At 40.5% G+C, this 24,894-nt stretch overlaps 1 protein-coding gene across 1 annotated transcript in view; it reads left to right on the top strand.

Moving 5' to 3' along the window:
* crb (crumbs) overlaps nt 1-24,894 on the top strand; it is a 625,965-nt gene that overhangs the window by 327,877 nt on the left and 273,194 nt on the right. The window contains exon 3 of the mRNA XM_067138875.2: nt 7,000-7,367. Coding sequence (XP_066994976.2) covers nt 7,000-7,367 — 368 coding nt within the window. The remainder of the gene's footprint in view (nt 1-6,999; nt 7,368-24,894) is intronic.

Here is a 24,894-nt window from a genome sequence, read left to right as displayed (position 1 = left end):
ATCCCAAAACCCTAGAACTCATAAGACAAACACTAACGGGCACAAAATCTAAAGTGAAATTTATGGGAGAAATTTCAGAACCCTTCGACATTCAGACAGGTGTGAGACAAGGTGATGGACTCTCTCCAATTCTGTTCAACGTCGTCCTAGACAAGGTTATGGAAGAATGGGAGAAGGAACTCAAGAAACATGAATCTTGGAAACCGATCCGATTGGGCTTTCCCAAAAACAACCTCTACGTACCATACCTTGCATTTGCGGATGATCTGGCGATTTTCACAGAGGATGAGGAGACTGCCATCAAGCAGCTTGAGATACTTAAGGAATCTGCAGAAAAAGTGGGACTACAGATTTCATTTGAGAAAACTAAATTCTTCTGTTCAAAGACAGATATCACGAGCCTGAGAACAAAATACGGTAAAATCGACCCGGTCTCGTACTTTAAATACCTCGGATAATTCATCGAACCGACAGGCCTTGAGAAGATCTCACAGCAAAACCGTCTCCAAAAAGTCAAGAAGGCATTAGGGTTAGTTCAAGACATCTACAACAAAAAATGCATGTCAAGACAGACAAAAATTCGGCATTACAACACAGTCATAAAACCAACAGTCCTTTACGCAAGTGAAACATTGTCACTTAACAGTAAACAAGAATTAGAAGAAATAAAAAAGCAAGAGAGGAAGATCATCAGGAAAATCCTAGGAGCAAGATATACCCAAGATGGTTACAGGCTACAATCAATCAAAACAACAGAAAAAGTTTCAAACATTGAAATTGACATTAAGAAAAGACGAATGAAATTCTTTGGACACCTCACAAGATTACCAGAAAATCGACTGTCAAAAAGAATATTAAATTATGTTAGCTCACTTAAGAATTCAACACCTTGGCTGGATGAACTTCGAAAGGACCTCAAAAACGCAAACATATGTGCAACAGACATTTTAGAAAGAGACACCTTCAGACACAAAGTCAACAAGTGGGAAGTTACATCAGAGCAACCAAAGCAAAAACAGTGCAGACCGAAATGGTCGGAAGAACGTAAACAAGCCTTCTCAGAGAGAATGAAAGCCTATTGGAAGAACAAGAAGAACCCAAAGAAAGCTTGATTGAGTTGTTTGCTTAACGTCTTCCATTATTGGGAGAATACGCTAATAATAATAATAATAATAATAATAATAATAATAATAATAATAATAATGTTTTCCTGCTTTTCAGTGCAGATGGAACTCCATCGGAACCCACCAAATGCTCCGTTATTTGCAGTAGACATTCTGTTGGAGGAAAGCCAAGTAATATTGAAAATCATCCATCATATATACCATCTGTGTTTCATGAGAGCTATAAGAAGAAACCGAAAAGAGAATGTGATAACCGAAAAGAGAATGTGATGTATCCCGGTTTTAAGAGCGAGTAAACGAATGAAATGTTCAAATATGCAAAAGTCTTCTAATCAGGAAACTCATGAATTTATTGTTAAAAATTAGTGTGTGAAAAACTACACAAGTCGGTGCAAGCAGCATTTGAGATTGAAGCAACGACTTTCGAATTCACTTGTGTTTTTAGTGGGAATGATGTAGGCACACAGTGCTACTCAAGCACAGTACCTTCAAGTATTTCGGGAAAGGTGGATAAAAGTTGTGGTCCCAACACCCCCTGGACATATGCAGAGGATTTCATGGATACCAGAGCATAAAAAGTGAGGCACAGTTGAAGGATTTAACAAGTGTCTCATTTGTAACATTCAGTTTTTACTTTCTTTATTTGTTTCTAAAGTGTCTATAAATATAAATAATAACTATGTTTGTTTACTCTTTTTAATGAAAATGAAATTGGACCTTTGCTTCCTTGGCAGTCATATTTGGTGTACATCGGACTACTGCTGCGCGAATATTTTTTACTGCTCTCGGAGTAATCAAGAAACTCACTTCTAATTTTATTTTCTGGCCTAGCAAACTATATGTGCAAAATACTTTGCCTCGCGCTTTTAAAACATTTTATCCTGACGCACGAGTTATAATAGATTGCACAGAAATGAAATCAAAAACGCTAGCAAGAATAGACGATAGATGTTACATGTATTTTTCGTACAAGTCATGTTATACATTTACATTTTTATTAGCTGTGGCCCCAAACGGAACTATTGTTTTTATTTCCCCTTGTTATGGTGGAAGAACTAGTGATAATGTTATTGTTAATAATTCAGGCTTCCTAAATCTTTTGAGTGAAGGGGACGTTATATTAGCCGACAAGGGATTCCCAGGTTTTAAAACACAGTCACCTCATTCTTTACTTGTTATGCCACCTTTTTCTTCACAATGAGAGATTTACAGAAGATGAAGTGTTACACACTCAGAGTGTAGCAAGTGTGCGAATTCATGTTGAAAGATGCATACAGAGGGTGAGATTTTTCAAAATCTTGAAAAATATTCCCTATATCAGCGACATTGTTTACGTAGCTTGTGTGCTAGCAAATTTCTTGCCACAAATAACAAAGAACATAATCCACTGCTATAAATATATCTTATCAGAACTTTCCGTGTTATCTACTTATTCCAACTGAATTCCTGTTTGGATGCTGCCTGTCAATAGCTTGTCAAAAGCACAGTCAATTTCACCGGAAATCTCACTCGCGAAATTTGAGTTTTCACAGATTCATAGATATGAGGTAGTTACAATGTTGTTATTAATTTCGCCCTGTGACAGCACCATCAGGTTTAAATGTATTTTTATATGTACAGCATTACAATTGCTATAGTATTACTTCATATTTATCCTGACGACAAGATGCAACGATATTTTTGCCGTAACTGTGAAGCAAGTCTTCCAGCGGAACGCACCCTCACCGTATTAACTCTCGGAAGTCCGCCAGAGCGCTCTGTTACTAGTACCGTGCACGCTCCCTATAGTATAAACCCCGCATAATGACTGTATTTTGCAGTATACTACACCACTGTCAGTCTGAACCAAAGAGGATAGAATAGAATAGAGATGAAACTCAATGATAAATTTCGGTTCCAAGCCACTTGGCGCTAGTAGTTTTAGTCTCTTTTCCGAGATAGCGCCACAGTGTACATTCTGGTGCAATAGATAGCGCGGAGAATTAACATCCGGCGCAGTGACGCACATCCGGGTATGCTTACGGCTCCTCCCCCCTCCTTTCCCTGCCCCTCGCCCCCCCCCCCCCCAAACGGAGATAATAATGCAGTTCTACTACTTCCATGCCCAATACATTGTAATTCATATATTTTTATTTCCAAGTACTTACTACGTTGTAAATAATGATCTAATACCCCTAGTTCGTATGGCATACTATGTTACTGAGAACATAACCACACACCTCAAAGCAATCATTCAAATGAATGATTGACACATTAACACAAAGCTGATATTATAACAAATAAGGAATCCCTTCGAAAGCAAGACAACAGAGCACACCATATGCAAGACAATGGGGTATCACATCAATATCCAAGTACCACATGAAAATAAAAATAACAATTAAATGCACTGAGACAGGAAATATATAGAACTACATTAATAGAACCATTCACCTTTCAGCCCCTGATGTGTACTCAAACAGGAAATACAGGATTTCAGGAGGACTGGCGAAGATATATTTCAAATAAACAAGCACAAGGAACTAAGATTTACATCACAAGCACATGAGCACTTGGAATTCAAACAACACAAATACTGTAGCAACATGGGAACTATCGATTAAAATCGATATAAGTTCGAACAAGGTTAATCGATTGGGTAAAGTCGAATTCGATGCAATTCAGCAATATCTCCACAATGCTTGACGTTTTATGACTAATTAATTTGTGAGAAGTGCCCACTGACTGAGGTTAGACTTGAAATACTTTAAATACTTCACTTCGAGACAAACTGCCTTTAATTATCCCATTTGTGCCCAGAACTTTTTTTATTTACTATTTTGATAATTTTTACAAATTTGACTACTTGGTTAAGAATAAACATAAATAACTCAAAATTACACAGTAATAAAGCCCTATGTGTTCAAAATTACATGTTGCGAAAACGCAACACTGGGCAGATCTAAAACCTCAATGAAGTCCATGTATAGAATATGATATTTACCGTTTAGATGCAATCTACTATTAGTAAAACTGACATTTTCGGTATAATTGATAAAAAAATGTCTGTGTGAAGATTTTCCCCAAACAATGAACATGTATATTCACGAATAAATAGGAACAATACCGAAAATTTGATGGAAGGAAGTGTCAGTTTTTACTGTCCCTTCCGGAAGTGAAATTCTCTGAAACATTTATTGTGAAGAGCTACTCTGCATTTCACACATCGATTGTTAGTAGTTGACTTGCAAAAGGCACATCGCGTTCTCTTGCACTGAGTTTCAGGTAAGTGTCCGATGTTATCGAAACGAAGCTCAGTCGACACTCTAGCACCGGTAGGAGTAGCAACTGGACCATGTCTCACTCTGGGCGTTCCATGCGTGTGTAGTAATGTTAATGCTATGCAACGTCGAAATTCTAGGAGATCCATAGAACTAACTCCAGTAGATTTCGTCGAAATCCTGTGCAAAATCCAGGCATTCTGAATTGAGACATCAATACCCCAAAGAAATATGGGCCACCACCACTTCTTTGAGCGTATGTTTACTCTGTAAGTACTAACGTTTTGGTCCATTCTGTCAGTTCCACCCATGTTCTCGTTATATGGTTTTATTAGTAAAGGCTGAGGAATAGAGATTTTCTTCTTTTCACTGAAGGAATATCTGATTGCTGTTCCTACTGGGTAAACACCATCACAGTTTGATACCAGAGTTACAACAGAATTGTCATTCCATCTGCACACAAGTAGTTTCTTGCTGTCACATCTCATGTCAAACGTTCCCCGTTCTTCTTTCTTGATAACTGAGATATCTTTCAGAGGACACTTGTCAGTTCTGTTACTTCTAATAGTTCCTGTGATACCAATGCCAAGTTTCGTGAATTCTTCAACTACTTTTAGGCTGATGAAGTAATTGTCAGCAAACATATGATGTGGAAGTACATTCCCGGTTATGTCCCTTGGAAGACTTTCGGTGAATTTTAGAAGTACACTACCACCTAAACCGAACTTTTCCTTGTAACAGTTTTCAGGCCCTTTTGCTCCTTGGTATATATCAAAATCAATCAGATATCCCAGGGGTTGGTTGAGGCACCAAACTTTATACCCAAAGCGGATGGGTTTGCCTTTTATATGCTGCTTCAAACCGTGGCGCCCGTAATAGGGAATCATGGCTTCATCATAGCTAGATTGATTTTGCCAAATGGTGTACTCTAGAAACGAGTTTCGAAGTGAATCTAGGTATGGCCTGAGTTTTGATATTTTGTCGCTCGGGTCTAGAGACGTATTATCATTCAAATGGAGATAACGCATAACCTCCTCAAAACGATTTCGCCTCATAGAATTAATCACAGCCTCGTTTCTTGTGTCTGGCCGTTCATCCCAATACATCCTCCTTCGAGGTACAGGTATATAAAACCAAACCAAACCCCATGGCACTACAGCCCTTGAAGGGCCTTGGCCTACCAAGCGACCGCTGCTCAGCCCGAAGGCCTGCAGATTAACCACTCAGAATTAATATACCAAAACACACTTTGAGTTCCTCAATGGAAAGCTGAAAGTTTGTCTTTCCCTTCTGAACAGCATACTTCACACTTTCCTTTACAATAATGTCAAGAAGTTCGTCTGTAAAAAATAACTGGAACATTTGGAGTGGAGTATATGGCTGATCAATAAACTGGGGTCTATAAATTAACGGTTCATTTTGTAGAACTTTATTTCTTATGCAATTCTGATGTGGCAAGTCCTCGTTCTGCCATTTTCGACAATTGCTCGTAGTCTCAACTGTCTTTTTTCTTTGCGTTTTCGTGACCAAGGTGAGGGAAGAATTAGCAGAAGCATGCATTGTAGGAATTTCCCTGCCATTGTTTACCTTCCCGCTCGCGGCACTAGAATTACTGTACGACAAATTGAGCACACTCTCCTTGCACTCATCACCTATAACAACGGCCTCATCTGCACCTCTAAGAACAGTTTCGGTCTCTGCAGCTAGCTGTCTTCCAGTAAGATTATCGCATGTCCCACCAAAGTCTTCGTCACCGCTATCTTCATCGGTATCTTCATTTACATCAGGTGGAGCAATGAACATATCAATGCTATGAGCCTTGTCAACATCTTCATTTTCTTCCAATAGGGAGAGAATTTCATGGACACTCAAGTTTCTGTAAAATAAAATAAATATATACTGTAGTTTTGAATAGGTATCGCATCTGCCCAGTGTTGCGAAAACGCAACGCTCGTGTTTTAAGCCAATTTGTGAGCAGAAGAATATAAATAAAAATCTCACAAGCTGTATACTTGTTAACTTAAGTTTTTTATTCAATATTTGTGAATTTCAACGAATTACGTACATTTATAAGGTGATAACTTACCGTTTTTGTAACAGCGCGCGCTTATTACCTTCCATTTCCATAGACACAAGTTTACAACAGTCCACTGCCACTTCGATTGTTACACTGGATTCTCAATTCACTGCCTGCGATGTTGGTTCGACATTCAAATTGTAGTTGGAACTGACAGATCCTGTTGTTCTTTATTATAATACTAGCTACATGCTGTTAAACGGACTGAAGACAAATGTTGCGAAAACGCAACACTGGGCATAAATGGGTTATTAACAACGCTCATTTCATGCTTACTTGCTTGCCATCTACAGAACGTCTATATAACTATTTACACGTTATGAATGACCTCCAGCGCCATCTAGAAAAAGAGACTGAAACTACCTGAAGCTATTTTTATAGCTACAGATTGGAACCAAAAGCCCTATTAGAGTTTCACCCCCCTGGGTCTGAACTTTCTGTAGTGTTGGACTTAGAAGCAGAGTGGATAGAGTTTTAAACACTGCTATTTCAGTGTTGTAGTGTCTCTTATAACTTGCGTATTTCTTCTTTGTTACAGCTCGACAATGGCTGGCGCTGTTGCTTATCGTCGTCGCGCGGGTAGAGGGAGCGTCGGTGTCTCGGGAAGGTTATTTCAACGGGTCTTCAGAAGTGAGGATACAGACATCTCTGGATCTGCGAGGACATACAGGCCTCAGTTTCCGGACGTGTCGTGGTGGAGAACTGTTCTCGAAGACAACGAGCAACGGTAACTTCATCTCTTTACTGGTGAAAGTGGATGAAGGTTTGCTGTTGAAGGTACGGCTACACACAGGCCGAGAATACAACGTTCAGCTGAGCGCCAGGCTGGTGGATAACGCTTGGCACGCCGTTAATCTCAAGTACAGCCAGGGAAACATCTCCTTAGGCGTGGCTACCCACTCAACGGTACGTATCATCGACTTTTCCCACTCAAACTGAATAAACGTTTTGCAGTGCAATTTAAACCTGCCTATGGCATATCTGCGAAATAGTCTATCTATACATACATACATACATACATACATACATACATACATACATACATCTTCATTATATACTGTTACGCCTTTCAGCGTTCAGCCTGCAAGCCTCTGTGAATTTACTAACCGCCGCCACAATCCTCTATTTGTGATTAGTTCTGTGGCCTGGTTTAGTTCTATACCTGTTATCTTTAAATCGTTAGAAACCGAGTCTAATTCCTCTACTTATCTTACCCTCCATTACCAAAGTCCATTATTGCCTCACATGACCCCACCTCTGAAGCCGGCTTATGCGTACAACTTCATCCATAGAGTTCATTCCTAATTTAGCCTTTATCTCCTCATTCCGCGTACCGGAGCCACTGTAACCGCTATCATTTTAGTTACTTTCTTGTCTATTACTTGTAACTTATGATAATGAATAACATATCCTGAGTCAACAACTTTCACTCCTGTAGAGCAAAGTTAGTCTGAAAACAGACCGGTGTAAAGATAGCTTTCGTTCGGAAGCTGACTTCCTCCTTACAAATACTGTTGATCGCAACTACGAGCTCAATGCATTAGCTTTGCTGCACCTTCATTCAACCTTATTAATACCACCACTACCGGGCGAGTTTGCCGTGCGCGTAGAGGCGCGCGGCTGTGAGCTTGCATCCGGGGGATAGTAGGTTCGAATCCCACTATCGGCAGCCCTGAAGATGGTTTTCCGTGGTTTTCCATTTTCACACCAGGCAAATGCTGGGGCTGTACCTTAATTAAGGCCACGGCCGCTTCCTTCCAACTCCTAGGCCTTTCCTACCCTACCGTCGCCATAAGATCTGTCTGTCGGTGCGACGTAAAGCCCCTAGCAAAAAAAAAAAAAAAATACCACCAGCCTAGGGGAACACACATCCTAATTATCTACCTGTTGCAGCTTTGTATCACCTATCTCACATTCATTTCTTTTAGGTTTCTTACCTACTGAAAAGGGTAATTTTCACATTATATTCATTACACCTATTTTCAAGTTCCAAGATATCGGACTGCAGGCTTTCGGCTCAATCTACCATTAGTACAAAGTCATCGGCATAGGTCAAACTGCTTACTACATTCCCCCCCCCCCCAACTGAATCCCTCCCTACCACTTAATACCTTTCAGTAGATGATTCATGTAAATTATGAACAGCAAAGGTGAAATATTACAGCCTTGTCTAACCCGTGTAAGTACCTTAAACCAAGAACTCATTCTACAATCAATTCACACTGCAACCCAATTGTCATAATAAATGCCTTGGATTGATTTTAATAATATACCCTTAATCCCATAGTCCCCCAGTACGTCGAACATCTTTTCCCTCGGTTCTCTAGATCTACGAAACAAACATATATGTTGTTTAACTGTCTATTCCTCTCGTAGCATTTTTAAATTACCTACCACATACTGAAAATCTGATCCTACAGCCCCTCTGTGGTCTGAAACCACGCTGGTTTTCATGCAACTTGCTCTCAGCCACTGATCGCACCCTTCCTTCCAAGATGCCAGTAAACACTTGGCCTGGTATACTGATTAATGAGATACCTCGATAGTTGTTGCAATCCTTCCCGTTCCTTTGCTTAGAGATAGGTGCAGTTACTGGTTTTGTCCGATCACACGGTACCTTGCTAATATTCCTTGCTAATATTGTAACTCTATAAAACGATTTCTGCCTTCCCACTGTATTTAACCATTTCAGGTCCAATTTCATCTATTTCTGCTAATGCAGACCCAAGTAGAAACTAATTCAAATTTTAATGTAATTTTTAAATTATGTTTTCCTCTTAAATTAACCGGAGCATATCTCAAGTATTTCTGAAGATCGTAATTTAGACTTTCCGGGAAAGAGACCACTCACAATTGTGAGGGTTGGGTTTCGACTGTTACAAAAATAAATACTCACTTTCCAGAGAGTACTTAGAATTTTATTGCCTTTTTATTGCTACCATCAAGTCATGGTAACAGGTACGCCCATTTTTAAATGTTGAAATGTTACATTTAAAATTACATCTCTCCATTTACTTCTCACGGTCTTCGAGTCTTCAGATCCACTGACCTGGGTTTCCCCTGGACGTACTGCTTCATACCAAATTTTCCTGTAAAGAGTATAATCTTTTCGTCGATACTGTAAGATACATCTTCCCTTTCAACTTTCAGGCATCTGTTCCTAACATTATCAATTATCGGCTGGACTTTACAAAGTTGGTTGTCTTTCTTGACTTCATGTGAAATCTGATACCTATCGACTATTCCTTGCCATTCCACTGGCTATGGGATCATTCCTAAACCTCGGAACACCCTACCATCCTCAGACGCGGAAATTTTATGCAACTGAGTAAATAGTGGATGCCAAAAATTCTTTCATTTCCATTGGCGTAGGCGGCGGTCGTAGTTTTTCGTTTTTCCCTTGTAAGTAGTACTCGCTAATACACAGTGCTGCTGTTTCATGGAAGTCTTCGGGGAAATACTCCTGGAAGTACATTGCTGGAGTTCGAGGTTCGTGGAAGTGAATATCAGTGTTGTGAACTCTAGGAAGATATTTCGAATGGAATCGTGTAATAGTCCATTCCGATCCACTGTCACTGCTACCGCCCTCGTTGTCACTTCCTACATTTACACCTGATTCACTGCTTTTGTGATCAACATCAACATTCATTTCTCTGGATTCAGACCAGTCATCACCATCACTGTCACTTAAATCGAGGTCTGAAGCGTCCCCTCCAATTATCTGCAGTATGACCGTGCGAATTGGCCGTGCGGTTAGGGGCGCACGGCTGTGGCTTGCATTCGGGAGATAGTGGGTTCGAATCCCACTGTCGGCAGTCCTGAAGATGGTATTCCGTGGTTTCCCATTTTCACACCAGGCAAATGTTGGGACTGTACCTTAATTAAGGCCACGGCTGCTTCCTTCCAACTCTTAGACCTTTCCTATCCCATCGTCGCCATAAGACCTTTCTGTGTTGGTGTGACGTAAAGCCACTAGCAAAAAATCTGCAATATGCGGTGTGGACCATTCGATAAATCCGACTTGTCCATCTCAGAAATGTTGATTCGTTAGCCTCAACCTAACATTAAATAGCATCAGTCAAGACCCAACCCTCACATTCGTGAGGGTATATATTCTCGTATGAATAACAATCTCAGATAAATATATATCGTAGTGAAATTAATGCAGATTTTAAACCAAAACATTTAAAAATACATTTCGAGAACGTATCAGTGAATATAACTATTTATTACTCAGTTAAGGAATAAAAAGTGATGAGATTTAGTCATGCTGCCATTTACCAAGTACAGCACTCGTTTTCAGAATTGCCAACCCCAGTACAGGAAAACGCACTGCTTACTTGATCCTAATCCTCACAATCATGTCAGACGGGTCCCGACTCCACAACAACTGAACTCTTGTGTTAATACAATGCAGAAACAAAAGCGAGTACTAGGTCTGTGAGGGTTATAACAATAGAGTTTTTATATATCATCGATTCCCGTCTAGGTCAGAGATTTTTACCTGGACCTGAGGGCTGGTTCGAGGTCCACTCAGCCTACGTGATTAGAATTGAGGAGCTATCTGACGGTGAGATAGCGGCCCCGGTCTAGAAAGCCAAGAATAACGGTCTCGTAATCTGCAGGCCTTCGGGCTGAGCAGCGGTCGCTTGGTAGGCCAAGGCCCTTCAAGGGCTGTAGTGCCACGGGGTTTGGGGTTTGATTTGGTTTTATATATCATCCTGTCCACTTTATCAAGCGTAATTTCACCAGCATCATTGTTCTCGTCCTCATGAGTTCGGTTGTCCGCGACGTCACCAGGAAGATTTCCTTTTACATTGAAGATTTTGAAAATATTCTTCCACTTGTCCAGTGATTCCCTGTAATCTGTTATGAGTTTACCTGATTTACCTAAGCACTATTCATTTCCTTTTTCCCTCCCTTTCTAAGATTCTTTATTACTGTCCACAAAAGTTCCCTTGCTGCTTGACCTCGTTCTTCCACGTTATCACCAAAACTTTCCCACAACTCCTTGGATTCAACAGCTACAGAAGGTCGTTCGGGATCTCTGGTGGTGAGTTTGAAGGCCGCTAGTGGCGCTGTTATCAACTTGAGCACGTCAAAACGGGGAGTGACGATACATGTCAGCACTGAGAACGTGAATGTAGGGTTTCGTGACATTAGTCGCAACGATGCCGAAGCGCGAGGGCTACATAACAGCCCTTTCCGATGCTAAATGTAGCTATTCTGCAATCCAAGGAATGTGCAAGAAGCATGATTTCTTGATATCAAAGAACGGGGTTAGTGCTGTATTGAATAAAAAAGACAAAGGCCGACTGGGCTTATTTCAGAGGGGGAAAACAGGCAAATCCACGACCAGTCACCAGCCGTACACCAGAAGTGGAGAGGAAAGTAAAGGCCCTTGTCTCATGTGGTAACTCTGACCCCCAAAGGACTGTCGCACGTAAGTTGGGGATGTCTGTTTCAACAGTTGCCTCATCACATTTCCGAACGTCGCACTAACGCAAGAAAACTGTATGAGGGCTATCTGGCAGGGGACTGATGGAAAAATGTGGTGATCAGACGAAGCATATGTACACCTTAGTGATTGTAAGAAACCCAGCCCGATTTACTACCGCCCTATAGACATAGTTTTAAAATCAACCATTGTATAAAGAACGCCAGGGAAGTTTTCGAAGGGCTTTCATGATTATCGCTGGATACTGCTACAATGGCAAGTTAACCATTCACCGTGTCGCTAATAATTTGAAGGTGAACTCTACATACTATCAGCAAGAGCTTTTAACACCCGTTTATAACACAGATATTCCAGCAGTGTATGGGAAGGCGAAAAATCAGGTATGGGTACCGGTACGTGAAGATAAAGCATCCAGCCACATCTCTCGTTCGAATCGTCTGTTCTTAGAGAGAATGGAGATGGAAACTGGAATCCGTGCAATTCCTTTTACTGACATTTCGGTGAAGGCATCCGATGGGTCACCCATGGTCTTCTGTGGATTTGGGCTCCTAAAAGAGCCTTGGTAAGTAGACGTCCACGCACTATCAATGGCCTCTGGAAAGCCTGTTGGAGGAGTGGGATAAGACATACATGCTATCTCTGCGAAAATGTCTGCTACAGTGGAAATTACGATGTCGGGCTATAGCTAGAATTGCTGGTTTTGCAACTGAGCATGATCGTTGGTAGGGACATTGCTTTTCATAAGCTAATTAACTTTCAAAACTTTAACTTTAAAATATAACACTTAGCAGAGATCCCGAACGACCTTCTGTATTTGTTTCCTTCATCTACGTACAATTCCCTGTCTGCAGCAGTCGTTGTTTGGAGCATTGTCTGATACGCATTCTTTTTACGTTTACAGTCTGCCCTCACTTCATAATTCCTCTAAGATCTTCGCCTTTTCCGATCTCTATACTCAGTTTTTCGTAGACATTCCCTTGCTATTTCTACTACAGTATCCCTGTATGCCACCCGTTCTCTTTCTGTATCCTGAACCTGCATACTGTCCATCGTTTGGAACTTTTCGCTAATCATATCAATGTACTTCTGTCTAATTTCCTCATCCTGGAGATTTTCTACCCTTATTCGTCTGCGGACAGAGTTTACTTTCTCTAACCTAGGCCTAGAAATACATAGTTCACTACATATTAGTGCTCCGTATCATCGAAATATCCTTGGAAAACCCACACATTCATAACAAATCTCCTGAATTCAAAGTCGGTTAAGAAATAGTCTATTATGTATCTGGTATCCCTACCCTCCCATGTGGAGCAATGAATAGTTTATGCTTGAGTAATGCATTGTAACTGCTAATCCAATACTAGCGCAGAAGTCCAGTAAACGTTTCACATTCCTATTAGCTTCCATATCCTCCCCACATTTACCAATAACCCTTTCGAATCCTTCAGTTCTATTTCCAATTCTCGCATTGAAATCGCCCGTTAGCACTATCCTCTCCTTGCTATTGACTCTACCGGGCGAGTTGGCCGTGCGCGTAGAGGCGCGCGGCTGTGAGCTTGCATCCGGGAGATAGTAGGTTCGAATCCCACTATCGGCAGCCCTGAAAATGGTTTTCCGTGGTTTCCCATTTTCACACCAGGCAAATGCTGGGGCCTTTCCTATCCCATCGTCGCCATAAGACCTGTCTGTGTCGGTGCGACGTAAAGCCCCTAGCAAAAAAAAAAAAAAAAAAGCTATTGACTCTGACTACGATGCCACTCAGTGCTTCATAACACTTAGCAATTTCCTCCTCATCGGCACTCTCCCGGTATGAATAACCTAACCCCATGGCAGTACAGCCCTGAAGGGCCTTGGCCTACCAAGCGACCGCTGCTCTAGAATTTTATTTTGTATATATTTTTATTTAGGTCCGCCTCTGTGGTGTAGTGGTTAGCGTGATTAGCTGCCACCCCCGGAGGCCCGGGTTCGATTCCCGGCTCTGCCACCAAATTTGAAAAGTGGTACGAGGGCTGGAACGGGGTCCACTCAGCCTCGGAAGGTCAACTGAGTAGAGGTGGGTTCGATTCCCACCTCAGCCATCCTGGAAGTGGTTTTTCGTGGTTTCCCACTTCTCCTCCAGGCGAATGCCGGGATGGTACCTAACTTAAGGCCACGGCCGCTTCCTTCCCTCTTCCTTGCCTATCCCTTCCAATCTTCCCATCCCTCCACAAGGCCCCTGTTCAGCATAGCAGGTGAGGCCGCCTGGGCGAGGTACTGGTCATACTCCCCAGTTGTATCCCCCGACCAAGAGTCTGAAGCTCCAGGACACTGCCCTTGAGGCGGTAGAGGTGGGATCCCTCGCTAAGTCCGAGGGAAAAACCGATCCTGGAGGGTAAACAGATGATTATGATAATTTTTTAGGGGGCGATGTTTTAACATTTTTTAATCGACTTTTTGGCTTTTATATTCGTATTTATTTGAGTTCGAGGGACACTTCCTCGATTTCGAAGGCCTGCCAATTACGAGGTGTCGTGTGGTCAGCATGACGAATCCTCTCGGCCGTTATTCTTGGCTTTCTAGACCGGGGCGCTATCTCACAGTCAGATAGCTCTTCAATTCTAATCACGTAGGTTGAGTGAACCTCGAACCAGCCATCAGATCCAGGTAAAAATCCCTGACCTGGCCGGGAATCGAACCCGGGGCCTCCAGGTAAGAGGCGGGCACGCTATCCCTACACCCGTGATGAGTACACCGAGATAAGTCTCGTCCTAATTTCTCCAGCTGCCAAATCTTCCCACATCATTCACTTATTTACATGCCTAGAAGAAACGATGTTGCGTGTAGTAGTTTTCCTGATGAACAGTCCTATCCCACACTCTGACCCCCTGTGGGTGGGGGCGGTAGAATAACACCCACGGTATCCCCTGCCTGTCGTAAGAGGCGACTAAAAGGGGGCCCCAGGGACTATGAACTTTGGAGCGTGGGTTGGCGACCACGGGGCCCTTAGCTGAGTCCTGGCATTGCCTCCACTTACTTGTGCCAGGCTCCTCACTTTCATCTATCCTATCCGACCTCCCTTGGTCAACTCTTGTTCTTTTCCGACCCCGACGCTATTAGGTTTGCGAGGGCTAGGGAGTCTTTCATTTTCACGCCCTTCGTGGCCCTTGTCTTTCTTTGACCGATATCTTCATTTTTCGAAGTGTCGGATCCCTTCCATTTATCCCTCTGATTAGTGTTATATAGAGGTTGGTTGCCTAGTTGTACTTCCTCTTAAAACAATAATCACCACCACCACCACACTCTGCCATTCCCTTTTTAACACCCGTCAAATACATTTTAAAATCTCCTATCTCTTCCTCGTTATCTCCCTTTATCCGAATATCATTCACTCCTAGCACATCCAGATGTATCCTCATTGATGACTGAGCAAGTGCTACTTTCATTCTTTAATAAGCCCCATTAATATTGATAGCTCCCCATCGAATTCCATTTCTTTCGCTAAGTCGTTTCCAAGGATTCCCTCGCCTGTCAAAAGGAAGAGGGACTCAGTTACTCCCATTAGATCCGAGGCTTGCTTAAAACATTCTGAGAGTTCTCGGTGAAAATTCTGTAAAGCAGGATGCTACCCTACTTACACACAGTACCAGTCAGGATCGCGCTTCTAACGGGTTATGGATCACCGGTGGATTTTATAGTCTTAGCCGCTTGAGCACTATGAGGGCCATGACTCAGAATATGTCCGAGATGTCCACCCCGATTCCATAGCTACTGCTATCCCGACTCTCAGGACCACTTACTAGGCCACCCAGCCGTTGGCCATGGTTGACGAAGTAGGACTCGAGTAATTTATCATCGATTTGTTAACTTATAGCACCTAATCCTATTTCATTCAGAATTGCTATTTGTATTACTGATATATAAAATGCTATCTTTCCAACTGGCCGTTATGCCAGGACTTCAAACTGAAAATGGTGCCTGACTGAGTGGCTGAATGATGTGGTATTTTTCACGCTTGCGATTGGTATTGAATAAAGTTAATAGTTTTACGTCCCACTAACTACTTTTACGGTTTTTGGAGACGCCGAAGTGCCTGCATTTTGTCCCTCAGGAGTTCTTTTATGTGTTGGTAAATCTACTGACACGGGGCTGACGGATTTGAGCACCTTCAATTAACACCGGACTGAGCCAAGATCGAACCTGCAACTTGGGCTCAGAAAGCTAGCGCCTTAACTGTCTGAACCATTAAGTGTGGCGCTTATGATCGTGTAGCTCTTCAAACACTCGTTTAGTTTCTATGAAACGTGATACTGCTTACGAATACATTTTTTCTGATGTATCAATGACTGCCAGGTGCCCGCGACTTCGCCCGCGTTTATTACGTATTTCAACCGCGTTAGATTTTTCCAAACCGTTTAATTAAATGCAAAAGAAAAACTGTATTTATTAACATATATAGTTTTCACTTTTAATATTGGTCGTTTGCTATTATTTTACAACCCCCGCCCGTAGTGGTGTCTTACCCTACAGTTTTCTTTCCCAGACTAAGTCAGTCATATGAGTATCATGTTTGGTTGAGAACTATGCTGGAATATGCACACATACATCCACGATCTCGGTCATTTTGGACATTCCTTTCACCCCTTCTGTCCCCCATCCCGATTGGGAATGAACTTCGGCTCAAACGGCCATCCAGAGTGTCACGGTTCATCTCACCTCCCCCCAAGGACTATGAACTCGCCACTAATATCAGTCATTTTCCGGATTTTTACATTTCATCCCTTCCTTTAGGGGTGATAGGGGTTTCTTGCCCCTACAATAATTTTTCCAATTAAGTTATATGTGTATCTAGCTTGGTTGAGGGCTATTCTGAAACACACACACATTCACCCGTAATCTCTGTCATTTTCGACATTTTCTTCCTTCACTCCTTCACACCCCCCTATGCCATGGGGACTCAACTTGGACTTTTCATTTTTATATACCGTTTCTAGAAGAAAAAGAAGAAGATAAGTTTTAAGAAACACATCATAATCTTTACATGCTGTTGGTTAGGCAACCCGCCGATCAGACTTGTCATGGGGTTTACTTACCTTCCCCTCCCCCACCCTTTTTTTTTCCACCTTTCTCACCCCCTATACCGAACTACCTATCAGATTTCGTTCAAACCACTTCCTAAACACTCCCAGGGGTAATAAGAACAAATTGTAAAATTTTCAGCGAAATCGGTCCAGTAGTTTTGAGTCCATTCGAGACATACATACATTCATTTTTATATATTAATAGATTCACTGCTGCCAACTGTGACCATTTCTTACATTTCTACTACTGGGACGCTTGAAGTTCTCTGTTGTCAACACTGTGGTTAGAAATTTGTGGAATATGATCGTATTGCGCATGGAATTTCGTACGTCTTTTGATTGAAATTTTTTTTCAATAAGTTTCATGATATTCTAAAGCAGTAACTCCCAATCTGTACTCCGCTAAACATCCCTCAGGGATCCGTAACAGATTGGATAGGTCTTAAAATTTTTTAAAATGTATTTATTTATTTATTTATTTATTTATTTATTTATTTATTTATTTATTTATTTATTTATTTATTTATTTATTTTGTGCGACTTTGAACCGTGTATCGGGAAGCGTTGAATATAAATCATTAAGTTCCTGCAATGTGCTCTGAAGTTGTATGACATTCGCTCTGATGCTTGTTGACAGGCATCAAACTTTGTACATTTTTGAAATTAGACAGCATTTAATCAGAACGGAACCAACAGTCATGGAGTACATGGAGTCAAATATAAACCAATGGCTCCTTTGTACTAACATTAAATGGATGAAGATCATTTATATAAAGGCACCACTGGCTAGTAGTTGAATATCACAGTGTTAATTTTCCATAAAGCTGCAAGTGCTGACTGCCAGATCCTTTTCTCCTGAAATGGAAATGCTACATTTCATATCGATAATAATTTCTGACTAGAATATTATATTATAACTAGCTGTTACCGGCTTCGCTCGCGAGGATTTCGTAATTTGATAAAATTAATCGTTCCACGGAACTTTAGTAAGACATTATCTGAAAATCTCTAAAGTATAAAAACTCACCGAAAAATTGCGTTTCACTTACTCCTTTTGGGACTAAGATGACTAGGCTACTGGCAGACCTAACTCTGGAACATACAACGTGGAACTCTACATGTTACAAGTGTCTCTCAAGTCGGAACAAAAAGTTTATTTTTAAGGGAAATTCCAAGTACCAGACTTCACGTCTATAACATGTTAACTTGGTAAGATATACTGTAAATACGAATATACTGGTTTTAAAAATTCACCCGCCTGTTCAGTTCTTTTCACCTCCTTAAGTGGATTTTCCGAAAACAAAAAATACGCGTTTCTTTATTTTTAAAGGAGATTTCAAGTACCTATTTTCACATCTGTAACATTTTCAGTTTCTGAGATATGTATCCTCATAAAAATAATTCAACTCCACTTCTTTTCACCCCCTTCCCCCATTAACTGGACTTGCCAAAAACAAGAATACGTGTTTATTTTAACGTCTATAAAATCTTCAGTTTTTATATAGGCCTATGAGTATCCTCATAAACAGAATTCAACTCCTCCTCCACTTATTTTCACTTTCCAACTTAAGTCGACTTTTAGAAAACAAAAATAGGTGTTTCTTTTTTCTTAAAGGACATTCCAAGTACCAATTTTCACGTCTGTAACATGTAAGTTTATGAGATGAACTATAGATATAACCATTTTAAAAAATTCACATGCTTTTTAAATTCTGTTCACCCCGTTAAGATGATTGACTGAATACAAAAAAATACGTGTTTCTTTATTTTTCACGCCTGTAACATCTTCAGTTTCTGAAATATATGTATCCTCATAAAAATAAATTAGCTTACTTCTTTTCACCCCCTTTCCCCATTAAGTGGACTTTCCGAAAGAAAAAAAAAACCACGTGTTTATTTTTAAAGGAGATTCCAAATACACTCTTTACGTCTATAACATATTCAGTTTATGAGATATATTCATTTTAATCCTTTACTGCATACTGTTGCCCTCAAGAAACATATAACTTTTCACCTGTTATAAATGGCTACAGATTGCGGACAGAGGTAGTTTTACGGCACCTTCAACTGTAGGTGTGTGCGGAAGTATTGCAAACGATTTCCGGGAAGTTCTATACCATCGACACTGCATGACAATGCTTTGTTTGAAAAGTGGCGCGCAAGTGGATCCGTCTTAAACATACAAAGACAGTCTTAACTGACAAACATTTTGAAAAATATGCGAGCCAGACTTTAGTACAGAGTACGTTCCCTGTTGTCTGCAAGTTGCCTCTTTTAATTAGATGACCACCTAACAATCATAACAGCATAAACCTCGAGACGCTAGAGGCACCAGTGTCGCTCCAGCTGTCAAATGGATGAACCTTCCTCCTATTAACTGAACGTAAGTTGAACATTAAAACTTGAAATTTCCTCACCAAACGAAAAGGAAAAATAATTCATGCAATAAAGGGTAAAAAATTACCCCCTTTTTCTATTCTTTACATCCCCCGTAAGTGGATTTCCCGAAAACCAAAAAAAATGTCAATTATGAAAGGAGTTCGCCAAGGCTGTATTCTTTCCCCCATGCTTTTCAACATCTATTCAGAAAAGATTTTTCGAGATGCTCTTTACGGAAAGACTCAAGGAATTGTGGTTAATGGTTTCATCATAAATAACATCAGGTACGCCGATGACACTGTGCTACTTGCAACCAATCTCCAGGATCTACAGGAACTACTTAATGCTGTCACTGAAGCCAGCAGCGCAATGGACTTGAAGCTTAATGTAAAGAAGACCAAGTGGATGGTTATAAGTAGGAATGAAGATGGCGTTCGAGGTAATCTAACAACAGCGAAGGAACAGATCGCGAGAGTGGCAACATTTAAATACCTGGGATGTCACATCAATGATGACTGGGACCTTACTCACGAGATCCGATGCAGAATTGAGCAGGCCAGAACTTCTTTTCAGAGACTTAGGAAACTTTTGACAAGCCGTGACCTTTCCATTCCACTACGGACACGACTACTCCGGTGCTACGTTTTCAGCATTCTGTTGTACGGCATTGAGGCATGGACACTAACTGAGACCATGTGCAAGAGATTGCAAGCATTTGAAATGTGGACGTACCGAAGGATGCTTAAGATACCTTGGACAGCTAAAATGACCAATATAGACGTTTTGCACCGTATGAACAAAGAACCAGAAATTCTCACTACCATCAAGAGAAGGAAACTAGAATACTTTGGTCATATGATGCGGAACTCTAAATACCACCTTCTGCAAGTAATACTCCAAGGGAAAATTAATGGAAAACGTGGTCCGGGGAGAAGTAGGACATCATGGCTCGGCAACTTGAGCCAGTGGTTTGGGGTGACAAAGCTTACTCTGTTCAGAACAGCTATGAACAAACAACAGATCATGCTACTGATCGCCAACGTTCTGCGAGGACATGGCACATGAAGAAGAAGAAGAAAAAAAATGTGTGTGTACCGAGCTCGATAGCTGCAGTCGCTTAAGTGTGTCCATTATCCAGTATTCGGGAGATAGTGGGTTCGAACCCCACTATCGGCAGCTCTGAATATGATTTTCCGTGGTTTCCCACTTTCACACCAGGCAAATGCTGGGGCTGTACCTTAATTAAGGCCACGGCCGCTTCCTTCCCACTCCTACCCGTTCCCTATCCCATCGTCGCCATAAGACCTATCTGCGTCGGTGCGACGTAAAGCAACTTGCCAAAAAAAAAAAAAAAAAAAAAGGTGTGTTCCTGTATTTTGAAAGTAGATTCCATGCACCAGTTTTTACGTCTGTAACATCTTAATTTTTTGAGATATGAGCATCCTCATAAAATTGTTTAACCCCCTTTTCAGTTATTTTTATTCCCTTGAGTGAATTTTCCGAAAACAAAAAAATACGTGTTTCTTTATTTTTAAAAGAGATTCCAAATACCAATTCTCACGTCTTTAAACTATTCAGTTTTAGAGATATAGATATACACATTTAAAAAACCTTTCTTTTCACCCCCTTAGCGACAGAATATCCAAAAAAGCCTTCCTTAGTGAGCACCTACATTGTAGTATGATTGTATCCCGAAAATTTCATTCCTTTATGTCCAATAGTTTCGGCTCGGCGATGATGAGTCAGTCAGTCAGTCAGTCAGTCAGGAAATATTATTTTATATATATAGATGAATGGATTTAGGACTGGTGCAATGGTAATGAATAATGATAAACCATACTAAAAAATGGCCGTACTTAACTTTTTATAATGTTTGGGGTTGGTTCCTTTCTGCTTAGTGCCATCCAGTTAGAGTAGAAAATAAGTTTTTTAATGAAATAAAATATGTTTCACATATCTAAATGAGTCTAAATGTTAACCTATAAAAAGACCTCGACAATGTTGGGAGATGGACAGCAGACATTGGTATGATGGTAAATGGAATGAAAAGTCTGGTTGTAAGTTTACCAAGAGGAAAAGTCTTCCCAGTCGTAATTACTGTGTTGATTGGGTGATAGCACCTCATGGGGAAATCTTTAATTGCCTAGGTGTTAATATAAATAATGATTTTCATTGGGGTAGTCATATTAACGAGGTTGTGAAGAAAGGAACAAATTTCTTCACATGATTATGAGGCAGGCGCGTAGTGTACATGGATGTGTTGGAAGCGCCGCTTCCGTTCACATTTTAAATACTTAATGAATTTATTTATTTAGGATTTGTATGCAGTGTTATAATTTCGTTTAACTTGCTCTAGTAAATCCGCATGCTGGCTAGCGCACAAACGCCCAACTTCGTCGGTCGGCCGAACTTCGAGCCCCACTGCAACGTCTGCCGTCGGATTTTAGGATGTAGAAACTCCGGAGCACCATTGCTGTGATTCTGAAGTTAGAGGCAATATGACGAAGTTGTACGAACGCATAGTGAAGTTATCTTCCGTATTGCTGTTTAGTTTTTCATTAGGTCATTCTCAAAGTAGTATATTTAATTAGTGTATGCCGTTATGTTTATCAGTGAAGTGAATTTTATCTTGCGCTACATTTGAGTCTTTCAGTACGCTGCGAACTATATAGCGTACATATATGCAAGTTGGAAACTCACATCCCACTGAACCCAGCATGGAAGACTCGGTGACAGCGGGCAAAAGTAGTGTAAGTACGGACTGCGGTACAGGGATTACAAAAAGTTGTTGCAAGTGTTCAATTGAAAACTACTTAAGGCTCCTTACATGAGAAATAATATATTGTTGAAAATGATCCACCTAAGCTAACTCTTTGTTTGAAAACAAATACAGACATTTACTCAGCATTTTACCTAGCGCATGTACGACTTTATACTGTAGCTGTGTGGCTGGAAACAGTTACTGTAAATAGAATGTATTGTTAGCCCTGCCGTTTATTTTCCGAAAGAAAGGAATATATGGAACACGCATGGGTATGGCGATTTGAATGACATTTATAAAGCAGATAAAAGACGCAATTCAAAAAAAAGCTTCAGTTATCTGAAAAAAAATGCGCAAATTGAGTTTTGTTTAAAAGAGAAGCATAAAATAGTTATGGGAAAGCACAATGAAACAGCACAATAGAACAGGAAAATTATGCGTCTTTTAATAACTACTGTTTACTTTCTAGGTTCTCAGGGACTTGCTTTTAGGGGTCAAAAAGCAAGTAGTGTATGTTTGAACCGAGCTATATATGTTCAGGTTTTGAACATCTTGGAACGTTACGACAATCAACTTCGAACCTATTTGGACACGTCAGTAGTTTTTAGTGGTACTTCCCTCGACGTTCAGAATGATTTAATATTCCTTCAATCTCTCTTTCTCTCTGAGGTGTTGACTATCACAGGCGCGTTTTGTTTTCTTAATTCGTACCTTGCTTGTCCACGAAAAACCGGAGAGTTCATATAGTTTACAAGAAGTAAGGTAAGTAATATTGTACTTCAGTCATAATCATTCAGTAAGTGTTAGAAAGCTAAAAATCTACTGTGTTAGTAATAACAATAATTGCTAATGAATTCATTACCATGTTTTAGTTGACAGCTTCCTCTAAGTAGAAAACCACGCTGCGGCACTGTATGAGAATATTTAAGGGTTTGTGATAAGGGTGTAAAGGAGAGGGTGTATATGTCTCTGGTAATGTCCCAGTTAGATTGTTTCCAATGTATGGGACCAAAGGAAATCAGCACGATTTGTTTTGGGTAATTTCTGACTAAGGAGCAGTGTTACGAAAATGCTGCAAACTGTGGGCTGCGAAGACTTAGGAGTAAGGAGACGAGCTGCTCAACTAAGCGGTCTGTTCCGAGCTGTCAGTGAGAAGTTGGCGTGAAGTGACATTAGTAGACGAATAAGCTTGAGTCTAGCCTTTAAAAGTAGGAAAGTTCATAATATGAAGATAAAATTAGAATTCAAGAGGACGAAATGGGGCAAATATTTATTTATAAGATGAGGGATATTTTTCAATGGAAATGTTCGACAAATTTCCAAATTCTTTGAAAACATTTAAGAAAAGGCTTGGGAAACAATTGATAGCGAATCCGCAACCTGGGTGACAGCCCTAAATGCATATCATTGATGATTGATTGAACCTTCCACCGTCAAGTAGTAGGTTCATATACTAGGTAAAAATTGGTACGCCGTGATGGGACGTTTCTCTTGAAGGGTGCTCCATGACGTACAAAGTTTGGGAACCACTGTTCTGAAGCATCATAGTCGGCATAGTGTTCTGTGACGTCACGACACTATGCTCCCAAGTTCCATTGGTTCCGTAGTGTAAATCCGAATTGAGAGAGTAAATGAGCCATGTGGTGACGGCATGTTGGTTGACCAATTACCTGTATTGTTGATTTCTTTATTTTCATCTAAATAATATTGAGGTGAACAGATTATGCTGAGTTCAGGGCCCCTGATTTAACAGTCGCTGCAAGATAAGGTGTGGATACAAAAATAAGCTGAGGGGGGGGGGGGTCAGTTCTTAGTTTTGAGTTACTGGTAGGCCTGCTTTAATTTCTTTTCTAGAAGCCCTGTATTACTATTTATATTTCGACTGAAATGCAGCTCTATGTTATTTATTTAACTTGGGCAAAATAAAATAGCCTATAGCATACAGCACGAAAATGCAATATTTCACTCTCACCAGTGTGAAATTAAATTCTGTAAATAACATGATATTCCCTCAGTTTTCCACAAGCAGTGTTTAACAAGTGTTGCTTGAGTTCATCACAAAACATTTAAGACGTAGCAAATTAGTTTTAATAGTAAATAATAATAAAACAATAATAGCACGCAATAATATGTATAGTACTCATTTAAAAACTTATAACTGCATAGGGTCTATGGATTAATTGAGGTCGACGGCGATGTTTGCGCGCAAAAATGTCAATTACTTCTGATGGTGATATATCAGTGTCCTGATGAGTATTCAGAAGTGCCATTGCATTCAATACCGGTATGTCTTCACTCATTGCTGAACAAAGATATGTCTTCACGCTTCTAAGAGTAAAAAACGATCTTTCAGAGAACATGTTACAGACAGAATAGCAAGTATTTTGCAGAAGACGGCATATATTTAGATAATGTCCATTTCCAGCCAATGAAAACGATTCAACAGGTGATTTAGATTTTTATTGTCTGTATTATTATTCCACTGTTTTCCACATCTTTATTTCACCTCCTGGAGCGTCGATACCGTAAAGCCAGCATTTCCTGGCGCTATTCTAAGAAGCGTTTAGTCAACACTGTCGCTACGTAATCCAGAAATGTCACATACACTGTAGCACGATGTGTCTGAAGATCTTTGCATGGTGGATTAGATCTGTGAGTATGACGATTTACAATACGAGGAACTAACACACAAATACCAGTTTCCTCATGTAATGAAACTCTCCTTGAGTAAAAAGCTGAACATCTTCCTGCGAATAAATGTCCTTTGCTCTGACGGTG

This window comes from Anabrus simplex, chromosome 1 (genome assembly GCF_040414725.1).
Source record: "Anabrus simplex isolate iqAnaSimp1 chromosome 1, ASM4041472v1, whole genome shotgun sequence".
NCBI classification, from domain to species: domain Eukaryota; kingdom Metazoa; phylum Arthropoda; class Insecta; order Orthoptera; family Tettigoniidae; genus Anabrus; species Anabrus simplex.
The sequence above is the reverse complement of the archived record's forward strand: the minus strand, read 5'-3'. Positions and strand labels throughout refer to the sequence as shown.